The sequence below is a fragment of the Phalaenopsis equestris genome, unplaced genomic scaffold (genome assembly GCF_001263595.1).
Source record: "Phalaenopsis equestris unplaced genomic scaffold, ASM126359v1 Scaffold000134, whole genome shotgun sequence".
NCBI classification, from domain to species: domain Eukaryota; kingdom Viridiplantae; phylum Streptophyta; class Magnoliopsida; order Asparagales; family Orchidaceae; genus Phalaenopsis; species Phalaenopsis equestris.
Window position 1 is genome coordinate 2,718,987 of NW_018164576.1, and position 16,487 is coordinate 2,735,473.

The 16,487-nt window shown below is 36.4% G+C and overlaps 2 protein-coding genes across 11 annotated transcripts in view; both read right to left on the bottom strand.

Annotated features, from left to right (window-relative positions):
• Nucleotides 1–5,225, bottom strand: part of LOC110021383 — a 48,071-nt gene extending 42,846 nt beyond the window's left edge. For 7 of the 8 annotated variants that reach the window (XM_020719859.1, XM_020719858.1, XM_020719857.1 and 4 more), the window contains exon 1: nucleotides 3,029–3,243. In XM_020719859.1, coding sequence (XP_020575518.1) covers nucleotides 3,029–3,148 — 120 coding nt within the window. In that variant the 5' untranslated portion in view covers nucleotides 3,149–3,243. Of the gene's footprint in view, nucleotides 1–3,028; nucleotides 3,244–5,148 lie in introns of those variants that run through there. The other variant, XM_020719863.1, reaches the window with a different exon arrangement.
• LOC110021384 overlaps nucleotides 5,002–16,487 on the bottom strand; it is a 30,068-nt gene continuing 18,582 nt past the window's right edge. Inside the window, exons 4-5 of one of the 3 annotated variants that reach the window (XR_002293649.1) lie at nucleotides 5,899–6,072; nucleotides 5,276–5,332 (exon numbers count right to left, since the gene is read on the bottom strand). Coding sequence is in view for 1 of the 3 variants with exons in the window: in XM_020719867.1 (XP_020575526.1) it covers nucleotides 5,156–5,332 (177 nt within the window). In the remaining 2 variants the exon portion in view is untranslated. Of the gene's footprint in view, nucleotides 5,333–5,360; nucleotides 5,535–5,898; nucleotides 6,073–16,487 lie in introns of those variants that run through there. The other 2 variants (XR_002293648.1, XM_020719867.1) reach the window with 2 other exon arrangements.

The following is a 16,487-nucleotide window of genomic DNA, read 5'->3' on the forward strand; positions in this document are numbered from 1 at the left end:
AATGCCTCTGAATCTCATGCTCCTCACAGAACTTCTGAAACTGCGAATCTGTGTACTCTGTGCCATTATCAGATCTCAAATACTTGATCTTTCTGCCAGTTTGGTTCTCCACCTCAGCTTTCCACAGCTTGAATTTAGAGAAAACTTCAGATTTCTGCTTCAAGAAATACACCCAAACTTTTCTGGAGAAATCATCAATGAAGGTAACGAAATACTGAGATCCTCCCAATGACAACTCCCTAGTAGGGCCCCATACATCAGAATGCACATAGTCAATAATTCCTTCAGTTTTGTGCTTTCCAGTCATAAAACTGACTCTAGTCTGTTTTCCAAGAATACAAAACTTACAAAGATCGAGCTTGCAGCTTTTAACCCCATGCAGCAGATTTCTTCTATGCAATTCTTTCATCCCACGCTCACTGAGATGACCTAGACGCATATGCCATAGCTTTGTACTGTCATTATCTGACTCAACAAAATGAACTCTACCTACAACTGTACTCCCTAACAGTCTGTAGATATTACCTGCAGTCAACTTTCCTTTCATCACCGTCAGTGCACCTTTAACAATTCTGATGGTTTCCCTATCCTCATCAGCCTTTGGAATAAAACCATTTCTGTGTAGAGTGCCCAAGGAAATCAAATTCTTCTTCAGATCTTGAATATGTCTGACATCACATAACGTTCTAACTGTGCCATCATACATCTGAATTCTGACTTCTCCAATACCAACTATATTGCAACATCTATCATCACCCAAATAGACTGAGCCAGAATTAGTTGACCTGTATGAAGTAAACCACTCTCTGTTAGGTGTTATGTGATAAGAGCACTCTGAATCAAGAATCCATGCATCCGTGAACTGAGTTGATGAAACTGAGAGCATATCGCCATCACTGCAATCTGAATTTTCATTCTGCACCACATTCACAGACTTTGATGAAGTATCACCTTTCTCCCCAGTCTGCTTCTTCAGCTTTGGACAATCTCGCTTCATATGACCTGGCTCCTTGCACTGGTAGCAATGAATTTCCTTTTTGCCTCTAGACTTTGATCTGGAATTTCGCCTTCCAGATCCCTCCTTCTCTTTCTTCCTTCCACGATCCTGCTTACTCTTCACATATAAACTGTCTCCGTGAAAGCTTCCCCCTGCATTCTGCTTCCGCTGGTTGTGAGCCAACAACGCTGCAGTAATCTCATCCACTTTGATAGTTTCTTTCCCATATATCAGAGTAGTCACCAGGTGTTCATAGGAAGAGGGCAACAAACATAACAAAATCATCGCTCGATCTTCATCCTCAATACTCACATCAAGTCGTGATAAATCAGTGATTATTTGATTGAAGCCATTCACGTGCTTCGTCGGATCAGAACCTTCCTGCATCTTCAGCCCATACAACTTTTGCTTCAGATACAACTTGTTCGTCAGAGATTTTGCCATAAACTGAGTTTCCAATTTCTTCCAAACTTCTCCTGGAGATTTCAGATTCATCACGTGATACATAATTTCATCTGCCAGACATAGGCGTATCGTCGTTGCCGCTCCCTATTGCAATTCTTCCCAATCTTCATCCTCCATGGCATCTGGTTTTGCTGCCCGCAGAGCTTTCAAGATTCCCTGTTGCGCCAACAGATCTTTCGGTTTGCCACTTTTCTCAGGCTTGGAGGAGGAGGGTGAACATGAGGATGAGAGTGCTAAAGATGATGGAGAATCTTCAAATGTTTGACTTGATTTTGGCATTGATTGTGACTTAGAGAAAGTTTTTCTTTTTTTTTTTTTTTTTTTTTAAAACATTGTCGATCTTGGAACTTGCTGCGACTATGTCACTCTATTGAGGAGGATAATGGACTACTGACTGATGTGGGAAGGTTAATGAGGAGGAATTTATGATCTTCTTGTTAAAATTGTAGCTCTGATATCAAGAAGGAAGATTGACGGAGAAAAAGAAGAACCCGGATTGGGGTTGTAAACAAGTCAAGCTTGCTTGGCTCGTGAAAGGTGTGTTTGTGTTCAGCTCGATTTATATATTCTAATTCATATTTTGCTCGTGTTCGGCTCGAAATTAGCTTATTTAAAATAATAAGAAAAATAGATAGTGTATTGGGTTTGAACCTGCACCATTTCTATGCAACAAAATACGCAAAACCAAATAACCATACGAGTTGTTGTGATATAAGCTCAAACATACATACATACATACATACATACATAATATAATATAATATAATATAATATAATTTCTTTATTTTGAGCTAAGACAAGCTAAACACAATTGAATAAAGGATTGTTCGTGTTCGGCCCATTTATAATTCAAGTTAAAAAATTCGTTTATGTTTGACTCGCAACATAAGTTGTTCACGAACAACGACTTTTTTTTACAGCCCTAGCTAGGACAGAGAATAAGCCCGATGAAAGCTAGGCGAACCTTCACTATATTGTATTTATAATTTCCCTTTTTACTTACCTACAAACTCACTTCCTGATAATGTTCTTATAGGTTTTAGGCCAATGGTATTTTGGACTTCACACCGGTAACAGAATGGTGTATAACTTCTCCGGTTTGTTACTATTGCATTGCGTTCCTCTTTCCTGTGTTGTGGCATAGATGATCTTTGCGGTGGATCATGTGAGGATGTTTGAGATGTGAGGTCCTTTAATAACAATACATTGTAATTTCAACTCAAAACTTACCGTACTTCAAAACATAAGTCAAAAAAGCAAAATAAACTTCATTTGGATTTGGAAAAAAACATAATCTTTCATCTATTTGAAATATAAGACCAAGGGGAACCAGCTTTATAAGAAAGACGTAACTTCACACAATATCTAGGGGATTTATTCAGGTCAGATTCAGAAAAAAATATTGCAGATTGCATATCCATTTCGTTTCAATGTGGTCAGAGGTTAAAAGAACAAGGAAATTTGCTAGACCATTACAAATTGATGCCGGGAAACGGTTTCAAAGTAACTTGCTTGAAGCTCTGATCGGAAGCAGAAGGGAGAACCAGGTGCTAGGGCTATCAGTACCATGAATAGAACGAAATTAGCGATGAATCGATCAGAATCTCGATCATTGGTGGAAAGGCCCGCGGCTTCAATGGCGAAAAGCATACTCTGCACCCTCTGTAGCGTGCGGAGTTCCTCCATTCTTTTCTGACGCGAACTCTCACTTGCACTGCAAGGGTTTTTGCTTCGAAGGATCAAACCTCGAAGACCAGGAGGCCACTAGAATTAACTGTGGTAACCACAAAGCAGAAAACGCAGCTCAAAAAGGGATGATTTACATAAATACCATCCAATTCATATGTATTTACAAGTCTAAAACTCATAAATTAAATCTTCACATTTATACCAATTAAAATGTGGATGAAAATATGTACTTCAACTTTTGAAATAATTTTTTATGTAATATGAAATTTCAGAATGGTGTAGATTAGAAAAAAAAAAACATTTTCGTATTCCATATGAATTAATTCGGTCGTATTTATGTGATCATTCCCAAAAAGTTAAATTGCAACCCCTCAAATAATAAAATGTATTCTAAAATCATTCTTGCTAATGAGATTCTTGTAATTTTAATTCTTCTAATTGTTCTAAGTATTTATGTACTAAAATAGATTTAAAAATGCTTTTGATTTAGGGTCAGTTTGGGGCAGTTACAGCTTATTGAATAATCTGCTGATAAGTTGATTAAAAATAATTTGTCGATAAATTAAGTGTGGTGACTACTATAAATTTTGATTTTTTTTGGAAAAGTCAGACCGTAGCCAGAAAGCTGTCATCGCACCTAGATAGGTGCGGTGTGAAAATACTGTTTCCAGCGTTTTGAAAACACATAAGCTGCCGAAACAAAGGTTACACCCAAATATGTCAGGTGTGTTTTCAAAACGCCACCGCACCCAATAAACTGCCCAAAACAGACCCTTAGTTAACAGAATTTTCTTCGTAATAGAATGTATATTTTGGGATTTATAACTAAGTATATCAGCTGGATCAAAGCTTGCACCGATGATATTCATTTCTCCATAAATATAGACAGTGAGATCCATAGTTTCTTTCATACATCTTCTGGTCAACAAACCTTTTCACCATTGTCATGGATGTTTTCTTAAATTTGTTGATTATAATTAGAATTCCACTGTCTATGTTGATCTTGCTTGCAATATAAATCACCTAATCTATGTTGATGACCGCTTGGTCTTTGGCAAAGCCTCTACTTTATATACGGATGGGCTAAATAAAATTCTTATTGTGTTTCAGCATGTCTCCAATCTTCATGCTACAAATGCCAAATCTTTCATATGCTTTTCTAAAGCAGTATTTTTTTATGGAGAAGGTGCAAGAATGAGAGACTTCAGGTTTTTCAAAAAAGTATCTTTCTTGGAAATATCTTGGCATCATGATTCACTCTTCTAGACTAGCAGCTTATAACTCTCTTTTCAACATTCAAAAAACTAATGAAACTTTGAATGGATGGAAACAAAGATTGATTCTAGCTCATTACAAACATTATTCATAGCTTTTTATACTACTGGTTCAGATCTTCCACCTTACATAAGGGTTTAAAGAAAAAAAATCACTTCTCTCATCAACACTTTTCTCCATTTTGTAAACTTTAATGATAAAATTCACACCATATCCTGAACTTTTTTTACAACTTTATTATCAGTTTTACAAAAAAAAAATTACAATCGTCCCAAATAGGAGAAAATGAAACGCACGTCCTGAAGATGGTTTGGATTCAGTCACGCCGCTGCGTATCTCACGGCATCCTATCCAGATCATCGTTCAAACATATAGTCACTACACATAATATTTGCTCCCCAAATAGACTCTAAAACATATGGGGTGATTGAAGAAGACGAAGCACAAATAAAGTAGAAGCAAAAAAATTCCAACTATAAAATACATAGCCAATGATTAAATCATTAAGAGAAAATTAATCATTAAAAAAATTCATTTTTGACAAGAAAAAAAAAAAAGAGAAGAATAATGAGCAGTCAACTTCCCATACAAAATTCCTTTTATTCAATTCATGTTTTTAATAAACAATATACCCCTCAAATAAGAGAAAATAAAACCAAATTGAATCCTCACAAAATCAATTGGTAAAAGTTTAAATTTAAAAGGTTAGAGATGAAGAAGACTTGTGTTTCAGATCCGATTATTATCTACACTCTGGACTTCAAGTTCTTGGCTTTCCTTCTTCCCCAGAAATGGAAAACCAGAGCCAGCTGGAACTCCCTCCTTTCCAGAAACCTTCTTGCTTTCAAACAGCTTTCCTGCTTTCCCAATTGCTAGAATTAACTCGAGCTGCTTCTGTTGCTGTTCCTGTAATAGACAGCAGAAAGAGAAAGGCAGTTGAAGCATGTTGTGTGTTTCCAATTGAAACTTTTTCTGAATATGAAGCACTTGAATCCATGGATATGTGCTGTAGCTTTATAAAACCCCCATAACAAGAGGAAAAGAAACTCAATTGTGGACAGAATCCATGGTGGTCAGAAAGAGCAAACCAGACCAAATTATCAAACAACTGCATCAAGCAAAGCTGAGGACATTCAAAACAAAGCAAATCACTAATAGAGGATAAGTAAAAAAAGCCCCGCTGTCAGTTCTTAAACATTGCCAAGGTTCCACATCCTCAAATAATCAGCAATACTATGCTATATTGAAGGATTTCTAGCTGCATATCCGTTATGCTGGTATGGTGGCTTGTTTCACACTTCGGGTTTCAGCTAAACTAGGACTACTGATCTAAGGTTGAGAAGAGGTGATGGATGTAGATATGAATTTTAACGGAAGTAAAAATTTTAGATTTTGAAGATTTGTGATTAAGATTATGAATTGAAATTATGATTTGACTTTGCTACCAAATGACATCATTCTGAGCTGCTTACACTATGTATGAGGGGCGGAACAAACGGTTGGAATTTATGAACAAATGACGAGGTTTTGAAAGGCGAAGATGTAATTCCGCGGCCATCCAGGTAACTAACAACGGGAAGGTAGCAGGATGTGCCGATAACCCAATGCTCTCAACGATGATACGATGATAGAGAATAATCCATCACCTGCACTAAGAGCAAGGACACAACACTCCTTAGAGATGAGAAATATGAGGGAAGAATCTCAAAATAGCACAAAATAACAAGAACAAGCTATCAAAACCAGTCCAAAACAAGCCAAATACATAATAGATGCGCAAAGAAACCCAAAATCTAATTAAACAAATCAAGGAAAGAGCCATTACAGCCAGTTGAACCACCCAAAGGGTGGATCAACCTGAACAGGTTCGACATTGGACCAGTTCCTATGTGGGACACACTCCCGCTTCCATTCCAGAAGCTCCTGCATTACATACCATATGTAATATGGATGGAAGTTGCTCAAATTGATTTGCAAAGAGCTAGCTAACATCGCGAGCAACACTTGACACGCTCCAAGTGCAATGTAGTAGCGAGTATACGTGGTGTATATATAATATACGGAATTGAGCTTCGTGTGCCGATTTCACAAGAGATGAGATGAATCCAAATTCATAGAAGTTCTAGTTTATTAATGTCAGTCCTAGCTTGAAATATTGGAGTTCTCAAAGTTCAATAAAGTTCCTATCCTAATAATTAAAAAAAAAAAGAGTCTAGCCTAGCTAGCAAGAGGAACTTCTAAGAGATTCAAGATTTGAAAGATTTCCCCCTTGAATTGGTCTAGTGGTAAATACAATTGAAATGATTAAAGCCCAGTGTCAATCAGGAATAAAGTCTTTCTTATCCCCGTCCGGTAGTCTAAGAAAGATTGGTTGTCAAGGGTATAGTTCCTTGAATCCCATGATCAGCCGAACAATATCATCTCGCTATTGATTGCATAAACTCAACGACAATAATCTATTCGAGTGAGTTTATGTGGTTAACCATTTTCGTTCTACAAATTATCCTTCTGGATCTCAGAGTTTACAAATGATTTTAACAACTCCACTGACCATGCATAATGTAAATAAAGTTTAAAAGTTAACACAAAACTTTTCCGAAAGTTCAACTGCAAAATCAAAAAATAAATCTCAATTCGATTCTACTACATTTCCAATTCAAGGAAGAAACAAAGAATTTACTCACTCGTTGTAAAACTCAGCAAAACAAATTTTGAATTAGGTTCAGAGATCATACACTAAGTTTTACATAAAAGTCCAGGTAAAAATGCAAACTGAAGTATACTTATCCCCCTCCTTATCAAAGCAGAAATGATGAAATGAAAACAAACAACGGTTACGCCCTTTGATCCTCTCAAACTGTCTCCTTTCTTCTCTCAAATATTCCTTGCAAGCTTTTTTGGCCTTCTCTTTAAGTGCTCCACGCTAAAAAATGGTAGGAAAGTCGGGAAAAAAGTCCCCAAACTTCGTGTCCATCATTTTTATAATTCTCCCGACGAACAGACGAATCCCAACCACAGAAACCGTCAATTTCATAACCAACGCTTAGGTGCTAGGAACAGTTTTTGGTCTAAGACATCAGGGCACCAAAGCGCCCAGGTCGTGGCACCTAAGAGCTGGCAGTGTGGCGTTGAAGATGCGACCTAATTTTTTGGGCTCTCGGGTTTTTTTGGGTAAAATCTGGAATGAACTGATGCCTAGGTGCCCAATGTTTGGCGCCTGGTGTTATGACGCCTACTTTCTAGCCTCCGGAAGACTACTTTCTAGGCACTCTATTTGCTACTTGATTGGACTTGTAGCTGTCGTCTAAGCGCCTCACCACTTAGCTCAAATTTGCAATATTTTAAGCTTCATTTGATCTCCTTCCTTGAATCATGCAACCCAACATCAGAACCTTCCACAAAACATAATATAAACATAAAAAAAAAATGTGGAATAAAGATGAAAAATAAGATCACACTGCATACACATGTCAAAATCTCCTAAACTCCAAGGTTATTTGCCCACAAGCACCTTCAAAGCTTAATATTGGTTCCATAGAGTTTCATAGAGTAATGGGCAATAGTTATCAACCATAATCTGAATTTCAAGGATATGCATGCATAAGTAAACAAATGAATTTCTTCAAATTTTTCCCTTAAAGTAGTTAGTTTTTCATAAGCTATCAGAATCTATATATTTGTTCTAAAACTCTTATCGGAAGCTTTAATTAATACAAATGGATTTGACAATTGTGAAAGTTTAGCCACCCATCAATTCAAGTTGATCCAGTTTTCAATTTATAAGCACAAAAATTGATTTAGGTTGGCGATGTAAATGAATCATTAACTTAAAATAAAAGATATTGAAACCAAATTTTATGTAGAGCTGCACCTCAAGCTTCTCCTCAAAAATACTTTCAACAATTTTTTTTTTTGTTCATGAACCTTGATTTTTTTTTTCCGTTGTTCAAATTATTAGTAGTGGAGGAATGCATAGTAGTAATAGCTCTAGTGACAGAAGTGTGACTTTGGGTGATCAAATTATTAAAAGGTGTGAACGATTTAGATATCATGGGTCTGTTGTTCAAAGCGATGGTGATATAGATGGGGATGTTAATAGTAGAATTCAAGTTGGTTGGTTGAAGTGGAGGAATGTTTCGGGCCTTTTGTGTGATAGAAAAGTACCGCTAAGACTGAAAGGAAAATTTTATAAGATGGTGGTGAGACCTGCAATGCTCTATGGCGTTGAATGTTGGCCTTTAAAAGAGAAGCATAATAATAAGTTAAGTGTTGCCGAGATGAGAATGATTAGGTGGATGAGTGGCTTTACACTTAGAGACAAAATGCAAAATGAATATATTCGTGATAGGGTTGGTGTAGCTCCTGTGACGGACAAAATTAGAGAAATTCGTCTTAGATGGTTTGGTCACATTAAACGTCGACCATCTGATGATCCGATTAGGAGAGTAGATGTTTTAGATTCGACTTGTGTTAAGAAAGGCAGAGGTAGACCTAGGAAGACTTGGACTTATTTAATTAAAAATGATCTTAATTTACTGGAACTAAATGAAAATATGACACTAAATAGGACGCAATGGAGAAAAAGGATTCATGTAGCCGACCCCACGTAGTGGGATTAAGGCTTTGTTGTTGTTGTTGTTGTATGAACCTTCCTATGGATTTACTTTTCTTCAATTCCAATTTTTTTTCTATTTATTCCGCTTTTTACTCATCACTGATGATTACATATATAGATTAGCTCTTAAAAGATTATGAATTCCATTATCCCTTCTATAAATTAACTTCTCATTATATGTCTCTCCCAATTCAATAATTGTAACTTATAAATTGATAGCCTTAATTTCTATTTAACAGGGACTAGACTTTCAAATTTTGGTAATCCATTTGTAATTAATTAATCTCGGAACAAGATGACCTAAAATTGACAATATAGATCCGATTTGCTTATGTCGAAAATCAAAGTTGAAGGTCCAACCTATTCAAATTCCTCATCTAGGCTCATATTCCGTCTATCAGGTAATCTTAAATGTTCAGATTGCCACAGCTTTTAACATAAACTCGCCTCTAAAAAGGTATAAAATCAAGTTCATGAACCCTCCTATGGATTTACTTTTCTTCAATCCCATTTTTTTTTATATTTATTCCGTTTGTTACTCATCACAGAGGATTACCATATATGGATTAACTCTTACAAAATTTTGAATTCCACTACCCCTTCTATAAATTAACTTTTCATTACATCCCTCTCCCAATTCAATAATTGCAACTTATAAATTGATAACCTTACACTCTATTTAACTGGGACTAAAATTTCAAAATTTATTAATCCATTTAGAACTGATTAATCTCACAACTACACGACCTAGAATTGACTATATAGATTTGATTTGCTTATGTCAAAAATCAAAGTTGAAGGTCCAACGTATTCAAATACCTCATCTAAACACCCCCGCCAACACAACAGGATGAATTAAACAAGAACGAATATAAATGATGAGCACAACATGTAACATGAATAACGAAACTCAACAATAAAACCTATGTAGACATATAAATTGCCACCAAAATAAGTACATAAATGATAGTGAATTGCAACATCATCTTAGAGCATAGCACTAATAGAAAAATGATATTGAAGCACAACAACACACGCTACAGGAAAGTTTGAAAATAGCGACACTTATTTGCATCAGATTTTTCCGACACGATTTTTTTCTCTGATTTGCGGCTCAAAAACGTCGGAAAATTGTTTTGAAATTAGCAAAGAATTTTTTCTCTGTTTCGCCTTCAATAATTCGACGTAAAAGATATTTAAAATGCGTCGAATACTTCAACAATGATGTGACGGAGTTTACATTGGATTTGCGTCAAGTAAAGCGAAGCAAGTACTACACAAAAGCATTGATAATATCATTCGCAAAGTAGACGATATGGTCGACGCACATGATCTAAAATACCAATTCCCGCTCATCTTATTTCATTTTCATCTTCACGCCCTTGAAACAGTTGTCAAAATTGAGCTTGGATGTATAGATGGGGATGTTATTAGTAAAATTCAAGTTGGTTGGTTGAAGTGGAGGAATGCATCTGATTTGGTTCGAAGTGATGGTGATATAGAAATGAATGTTAGTAGTAGAATTTGTGTTTATTGGTTGAGGAGGAATGTATCGATGGGTGATCTTTTGTTCAAAGTGATGGCGATCTAGATGGGGTTATTAGTAAAATTCACTTTGTATTGTTGAAGTGGAGGAATGTTTTGATTGGGTATATTGTTCAAAGTAATGTTGATATGGATGGAGATGTTATTAGTAGAATTTAAGTTGTTTGGTTGAAGTGGAGGAGTACATCGAGTTTTGTTCAAAGTGAAGATAATATAAATGGAGATTTTATAATTAGTAGAGTTTTCATTGGTTGTTTGAAGTAAAGGAATGCATCCAGTTTTGTTTGAAGTGATGATGATATAGAAATGTATGTTATTAGAGGAATTCACGTCTGTTGATTGAAGTGGAGGAATGCATAGATTGAGTCTATTACTTAAAGTTATGGTGATCTAGATGGCGTTCTTATTAGTACAATTCACTTTTTTTAAGTGGAGGAATTCATTGATTGGGTTTGTTGTACAAAGTGATGGTGATATGCATGAGGATGTTATTAGCAAAATTCAAGTTGTTTGGTTGAAGTAAAGGAGTGCATCGGGTCATGTTCAAAGTGAGGTGATATAGATGGGAATTTCATAATTAGTAGAATTCTCGTTGATTGTTTGAAGTGGAGAAATGCATCCGATTTTGTTCGAAGTGATGGTGATATAGAAAGGGAGTAGAATTCGTGTTTGTTGGTTGAAGTGGAGGAATGCTTCGATTTGGTCTATTGTTCAAAGTGATGGTAACCAAGATAGGGTTGTTGTTTGTAGAATTCACTTTGGTTGGTTGAAGTGGAGGAAGCATTGATTGGGTCTACTCTTTAAAGTGATTGTGATATTGATGGAGATGTTATTGGCGTAATTCAATTTGTTTGGTTGAAGTATAGGAGTGCATCGGGTCTTGTTCAAAGTGATGGTGATATAAATAGGAATTTTATAATTAGTAGAGTTCATGCTGGTTGTTTGATAAGCATCGACTAATTTATATTTTTTGTAATGGTTGAACTAATCTATGAAGCTACAACTATGTAGAAGATGGATATTTGCAATTTGAGAGCTTAGACATAAAACAGAATGCATCGAGGACGAAAATAACTTACAGATGAGTTCTTGAATGATGTTAACAAATTCGCACATGTTTGCAACACAACAACCCATTTATCATTCAGAGGGTAAGTTCTGGTGTCTTTGTGCTAAGCACAAAAAGTCAAGCATATTTGCGAATTGAAGAAGCTAAATTGGATCTTTACCGCAATAGATTCAAACCAAATTATTAGTATTGAACTGCACATGGTGAGCAAGAACCAGAAATTCCATACAATTAAGGAGGTGTCTCAACAAGTTATGTCCCACCAACAAAGGAATATGATCTTGGCACAGACGAAGAAATGGTCTCAGAAAAAATATTCCATAGAAGTGTCTCTTATTTTCCCCTCATGCCTCGACTTCAGATGTTGTTTGCTTTTGTGTACGGCTCCTTACATGACTTGACACAGTACTTGATCTGTTGATGCTAACTCAATTAGTCTTCTGTCACATTGTGAGGCTTGGAGGCATTTTGAATATACATACCCGGATTTTGCAGCTGAAGCACAGAATGTTAGACTTAATTTATGTGCATATGACTTCACCCCAAACAATCACGTTGTAACCTCGTACTAATGTTGGCCAGTAATTATTATGTCATATAATTTGCCCCCCGATATGTGCATGATAGTGTTATTCATATTTTTGACGTTGATCATACCAGGTACATATAGCCTAAAGGAAAAAAATTGATGTCTACTTACAGCTTTTTATTGAAGAGCTTCAAATGTAATTGGAGATGGGTGTATTTACTTATGGCATCGCTACGAAACAGAATTTTCAATTGAGAGTGACTCTTATATAGACAATTAGTGATTATTCAGCCTATGGGATGCTAGTTGGTTTGAGCACAACTGAAAAATTTGTTTGTCCTTACTGCATGGATATGTCGAAGACATTTACTCTGAAACATTGAAATAAAAATAGTTGGTTCTAATGTCACCAAAGATTTTTTCACTTAGATCACCCATTTAGGAGGAATAAAGATGCATTTTTCAAAAACATAATAGAAAGATGAAGTTCACCCCCTCAAGTTAACTGGATTTGAAATATTACAGATGATCAGTGAAGTACCAAAGATCACCGAGAGACTAGAATTAGCTTCAACTTATTTTCTTAATTTCAGTGTCACACACAACTGGACTGAGCGGAGAGTATATTTTGAGATCTTCCATACTGGAAGGCAAATCTTATTGGATATAATCTCGATGCTATACAGGCTGAAAATAACTTTTTCGATAATATATTCAATACTGTGATGGATATCAACGGTAAAACAATGAATAATGTGAAAGCTAAAATAAAACTAAAATAGTGTTACAAAAGGAGGACCTTAGAACTTCAAGAGACAAATATAGATACATTAATAAAGCTCAAAATTGCATACTATCTTACATAAGATCAACAGAGTAATATTTGAGTCGGTGAATTCTTTGAAGTTTCCAACTGGCTATGTCTCAAATTTGAGCTTTTGTTTTGACTTAGAAACAATGAATGTATTAAGAATGAAAATCACAATTGTCATATATTTCTGCAGTGCTTATTACTAATTATATTTCATGCACTGCCGAAGTCGGTGCTTGATCCCTTGATCGAAGTAAGCATATTCTTCATAGTTATGTGCGCAGACTCATAATGTTGCTTGTTGAGAAATCTTGATGTGAGTATTTTCTTATTATTATGTAAACTTGAGCAGATATTTCTTTTTATTTTCTTTAACTCTATGGATTTGCCGATAAATTTATGAATGTATCCATTCAAAAGGTATGTTCTTCCACATGTCACATATAAGTCTGATTTGCATTTTATTACATACTAAACTATTATTATATTCAATGTAAACTATCTTAATTTGTGATGCAGATTTTTAAATAAAATAAAAAATGGTCAAGAATAAAACACATCCAAAGGGATTAATCTGCAAAGCATGCTTGCTGCAGGAGATCATTACTTTCTGCTCTTATTATTTTCAGCGAGAAAAGCACATAGGTTGTACTGATGGTGAAATGTCTTCACTGCTAGAATTGTATATATTTCAATTATCGGGGGTCATCAGAAAGACATGGTATGAGATATATAAGCGGTCAAGAGATTTTGGCAACTGCATTGTTTATCTTAATGAATTGCGATGAAGTCCAGCATTTATACAGTAAAACTAATGATGGCCAAACTAAATATTGTCATTTATTATTGAAAATACCATATATATACTAATGACTTTGATGTCAACAGATTATTTATCGACAATTTAAACATGGAAGACGAGTCTCTAACAAGTAATGAGGTTGAAGAAGAATTTTTGAAATGGTTCGAATTAAAGGTACGTAGAAGCAACTTTTTTAATCATATATATGTAATATAACTATCACGTTCAAAGTTATCAGAAGTTTTTCAATTGCAATTTCCAGGTAGTTCCAGCTATATTGTATATTAGTTCAACTGTCTGTGGTTTGACTTTGTTCCGAATCGAGGAACTCGAACACTTACGCCTTATGATTTCATCGAAGTCAAATGAACGGACGATATGCGATATCATCAAAGTCAAAATGAACAAACAATATGCAAAGTTTGCTCCATTTATTCTAGCATGCCAAACTAATCAGATTTATTAACTTCAATACCCTGGAAGAGCAAGGGATCAAATTGATTGTATTATGGTTATGAAGAATAAACCGAGGAAAAATATTGAGTTGCATAGCATTATGGAACCAATTCATCCGCAAAAAAATGTCGGATTTTTGCATTCAGGGTGACACGAATAATGAAGTGTTTATGCTAGAGGATACCACGGGAATTTTTGAAGAGGTTCCTCATGACATGGTTCAGCATGATGGGAGACAGAAGAAGAAATTTTAGGACCATCTTCGACGAAGAGCTCCTCTAATAAAACATAATAACAATGAAATGCAATTTTGGATTAGTAGTTATGCTTCTTTTAAATTTGTTGTTTCCGTTTAAGACATAACTGCTACTTTTGTTTTTTTTTTCCTTTTTTTGCAACTTCTGATGCTTACTATTATTTCTGCTGATTATTATTTTTGTTGTCAGTATTAATATCATTTGTTTATAAATAACTACAGGTGGTGCAGGTGGACAGCCACCTGAGAGACCCCGTGTTAGGGGAACATTAGAGACCACGTACAGGAGCAGGAAGAGGGGGATTTTTCTCTGCTACTGTTTTCGCTGCTCCACTTGTTGTTGTCACACCTCCTATGACACTTCCTCTCCCACCTACTGCTTCCACACCTCTTGCGACACTTGCTTCCCCACCAACTGCTTCCCCGCCTGTTGCTTCCACACATATTCCCTCACATGCGCTGACTGCTAATGGTGACACAACTACTCCACCACCAGTTGTCACTGCTACTGGCACAACTACTCCCCCACCCACCCGTGGGGGAGCAGGTGTGTCGGTATTAATATTTTTCCTTTGTTTACATATGGCTACAGGTGGTGCAGATGAACAACTACCTGAGAGACCCCGTGTTAGGGGAATATTAGAGAACACAAACAAGAGCGGGGAAGGGGGGTGTGCTACTGCTTCTGTTGCTCCCCCAATTGTTGCCGCCGCACCTCCTGAGACATTTCCTCCCCTACCTACTGCTTCCACACCTCTTGCGACACTTCCTCTCCCACCTATAGCCTCCCCGTTAGCTGCTTCCACACATACTCCTTTACCTATGTCAACTGCTATTGGTGTCATACCTACTCCACCTGCTGCCACTAATACTGGCACGCATGTTCCAGCTCCACCTACTTCGACACCTTTTGAGTCTGACCACTCGACTGCAGCCTCCCACGGGTATATTTACTGTCACAGAGAGACTCATAAAGTTATTTTTAACTTTATATTATGCTTGTTCTTCAATTTATATATTTTTTTGGAACTATTTTTTTCTTAAGCAGATTCATTCCTTACAAGATGCCCGTCACCTATATTACAAAGATAATCAAGAGAAGTTACAATGAGTCATATCTCTCCTGGAAGCAGATCCCAGTAGCCACAAGAGATTTGTGGCTCGGGGAGTTCGAGGTATAATCTTGCAATTTTATTAAAAGTTGTAAATTTAATTTACTTTGTTATACTAACACATGGATCTTTTTTTACGCTGTAGAGGACGTTCATCTGGCTCCCAGAGTACCACCATAAGATCCGCCCAATCTTTAAGATACGGGGCAGGCGTCGGCTTGGTGTCGGCGTTTAAAAAGGGGGGAGTTACGTTTGGGGGTCGCCCGTAAGAAGCTGTCGGTCGCCGGAATCGAAATCCCGTCACCCGCTTCGGAAGGACTTTTTAATTTACATATATATATATAATTTTAGAAAAATACGAAATCAAACTGACCTCATATTTTTCACAGTTTAAATGAAAGAGCGCTCTACCTCAAATCCTGTATCTACCCCGAAGAATAAACACAAGACCTGAGGATGAAGCTCGATCAAATAAACTAAGAAAGATATGACGTCCGTTTGGGTCTGCGAAACCATTTTATTTGCCGACAAGTTCCCCTATTTAATACAAATAATTAAATAGGGTTTATTTTAAGCTGGGTTCGGAAAAGCTCCCTATAAGGGCAAGCCCCTATAGTTAATTAAATCTCAAATGACCGAAGTCACCTAAGAAAACTCTCGATAAAAATCAGGGAATAATGTCTTCAAAGAGGTCAAAAGGATAGGACTTTACAACGAAATCGGACGAAGAGGTGTGAAGGGGAAAAGCTCAACGTTTGGGGGTCGCCCGTAAGAAGCTGTCGGTCGCCGGAATCGAAATCCCGCCCCCCGCTTCGGAAGGGCTTTTTTTTTTTTTACATATATATATATATAATTTTAGAAAAATA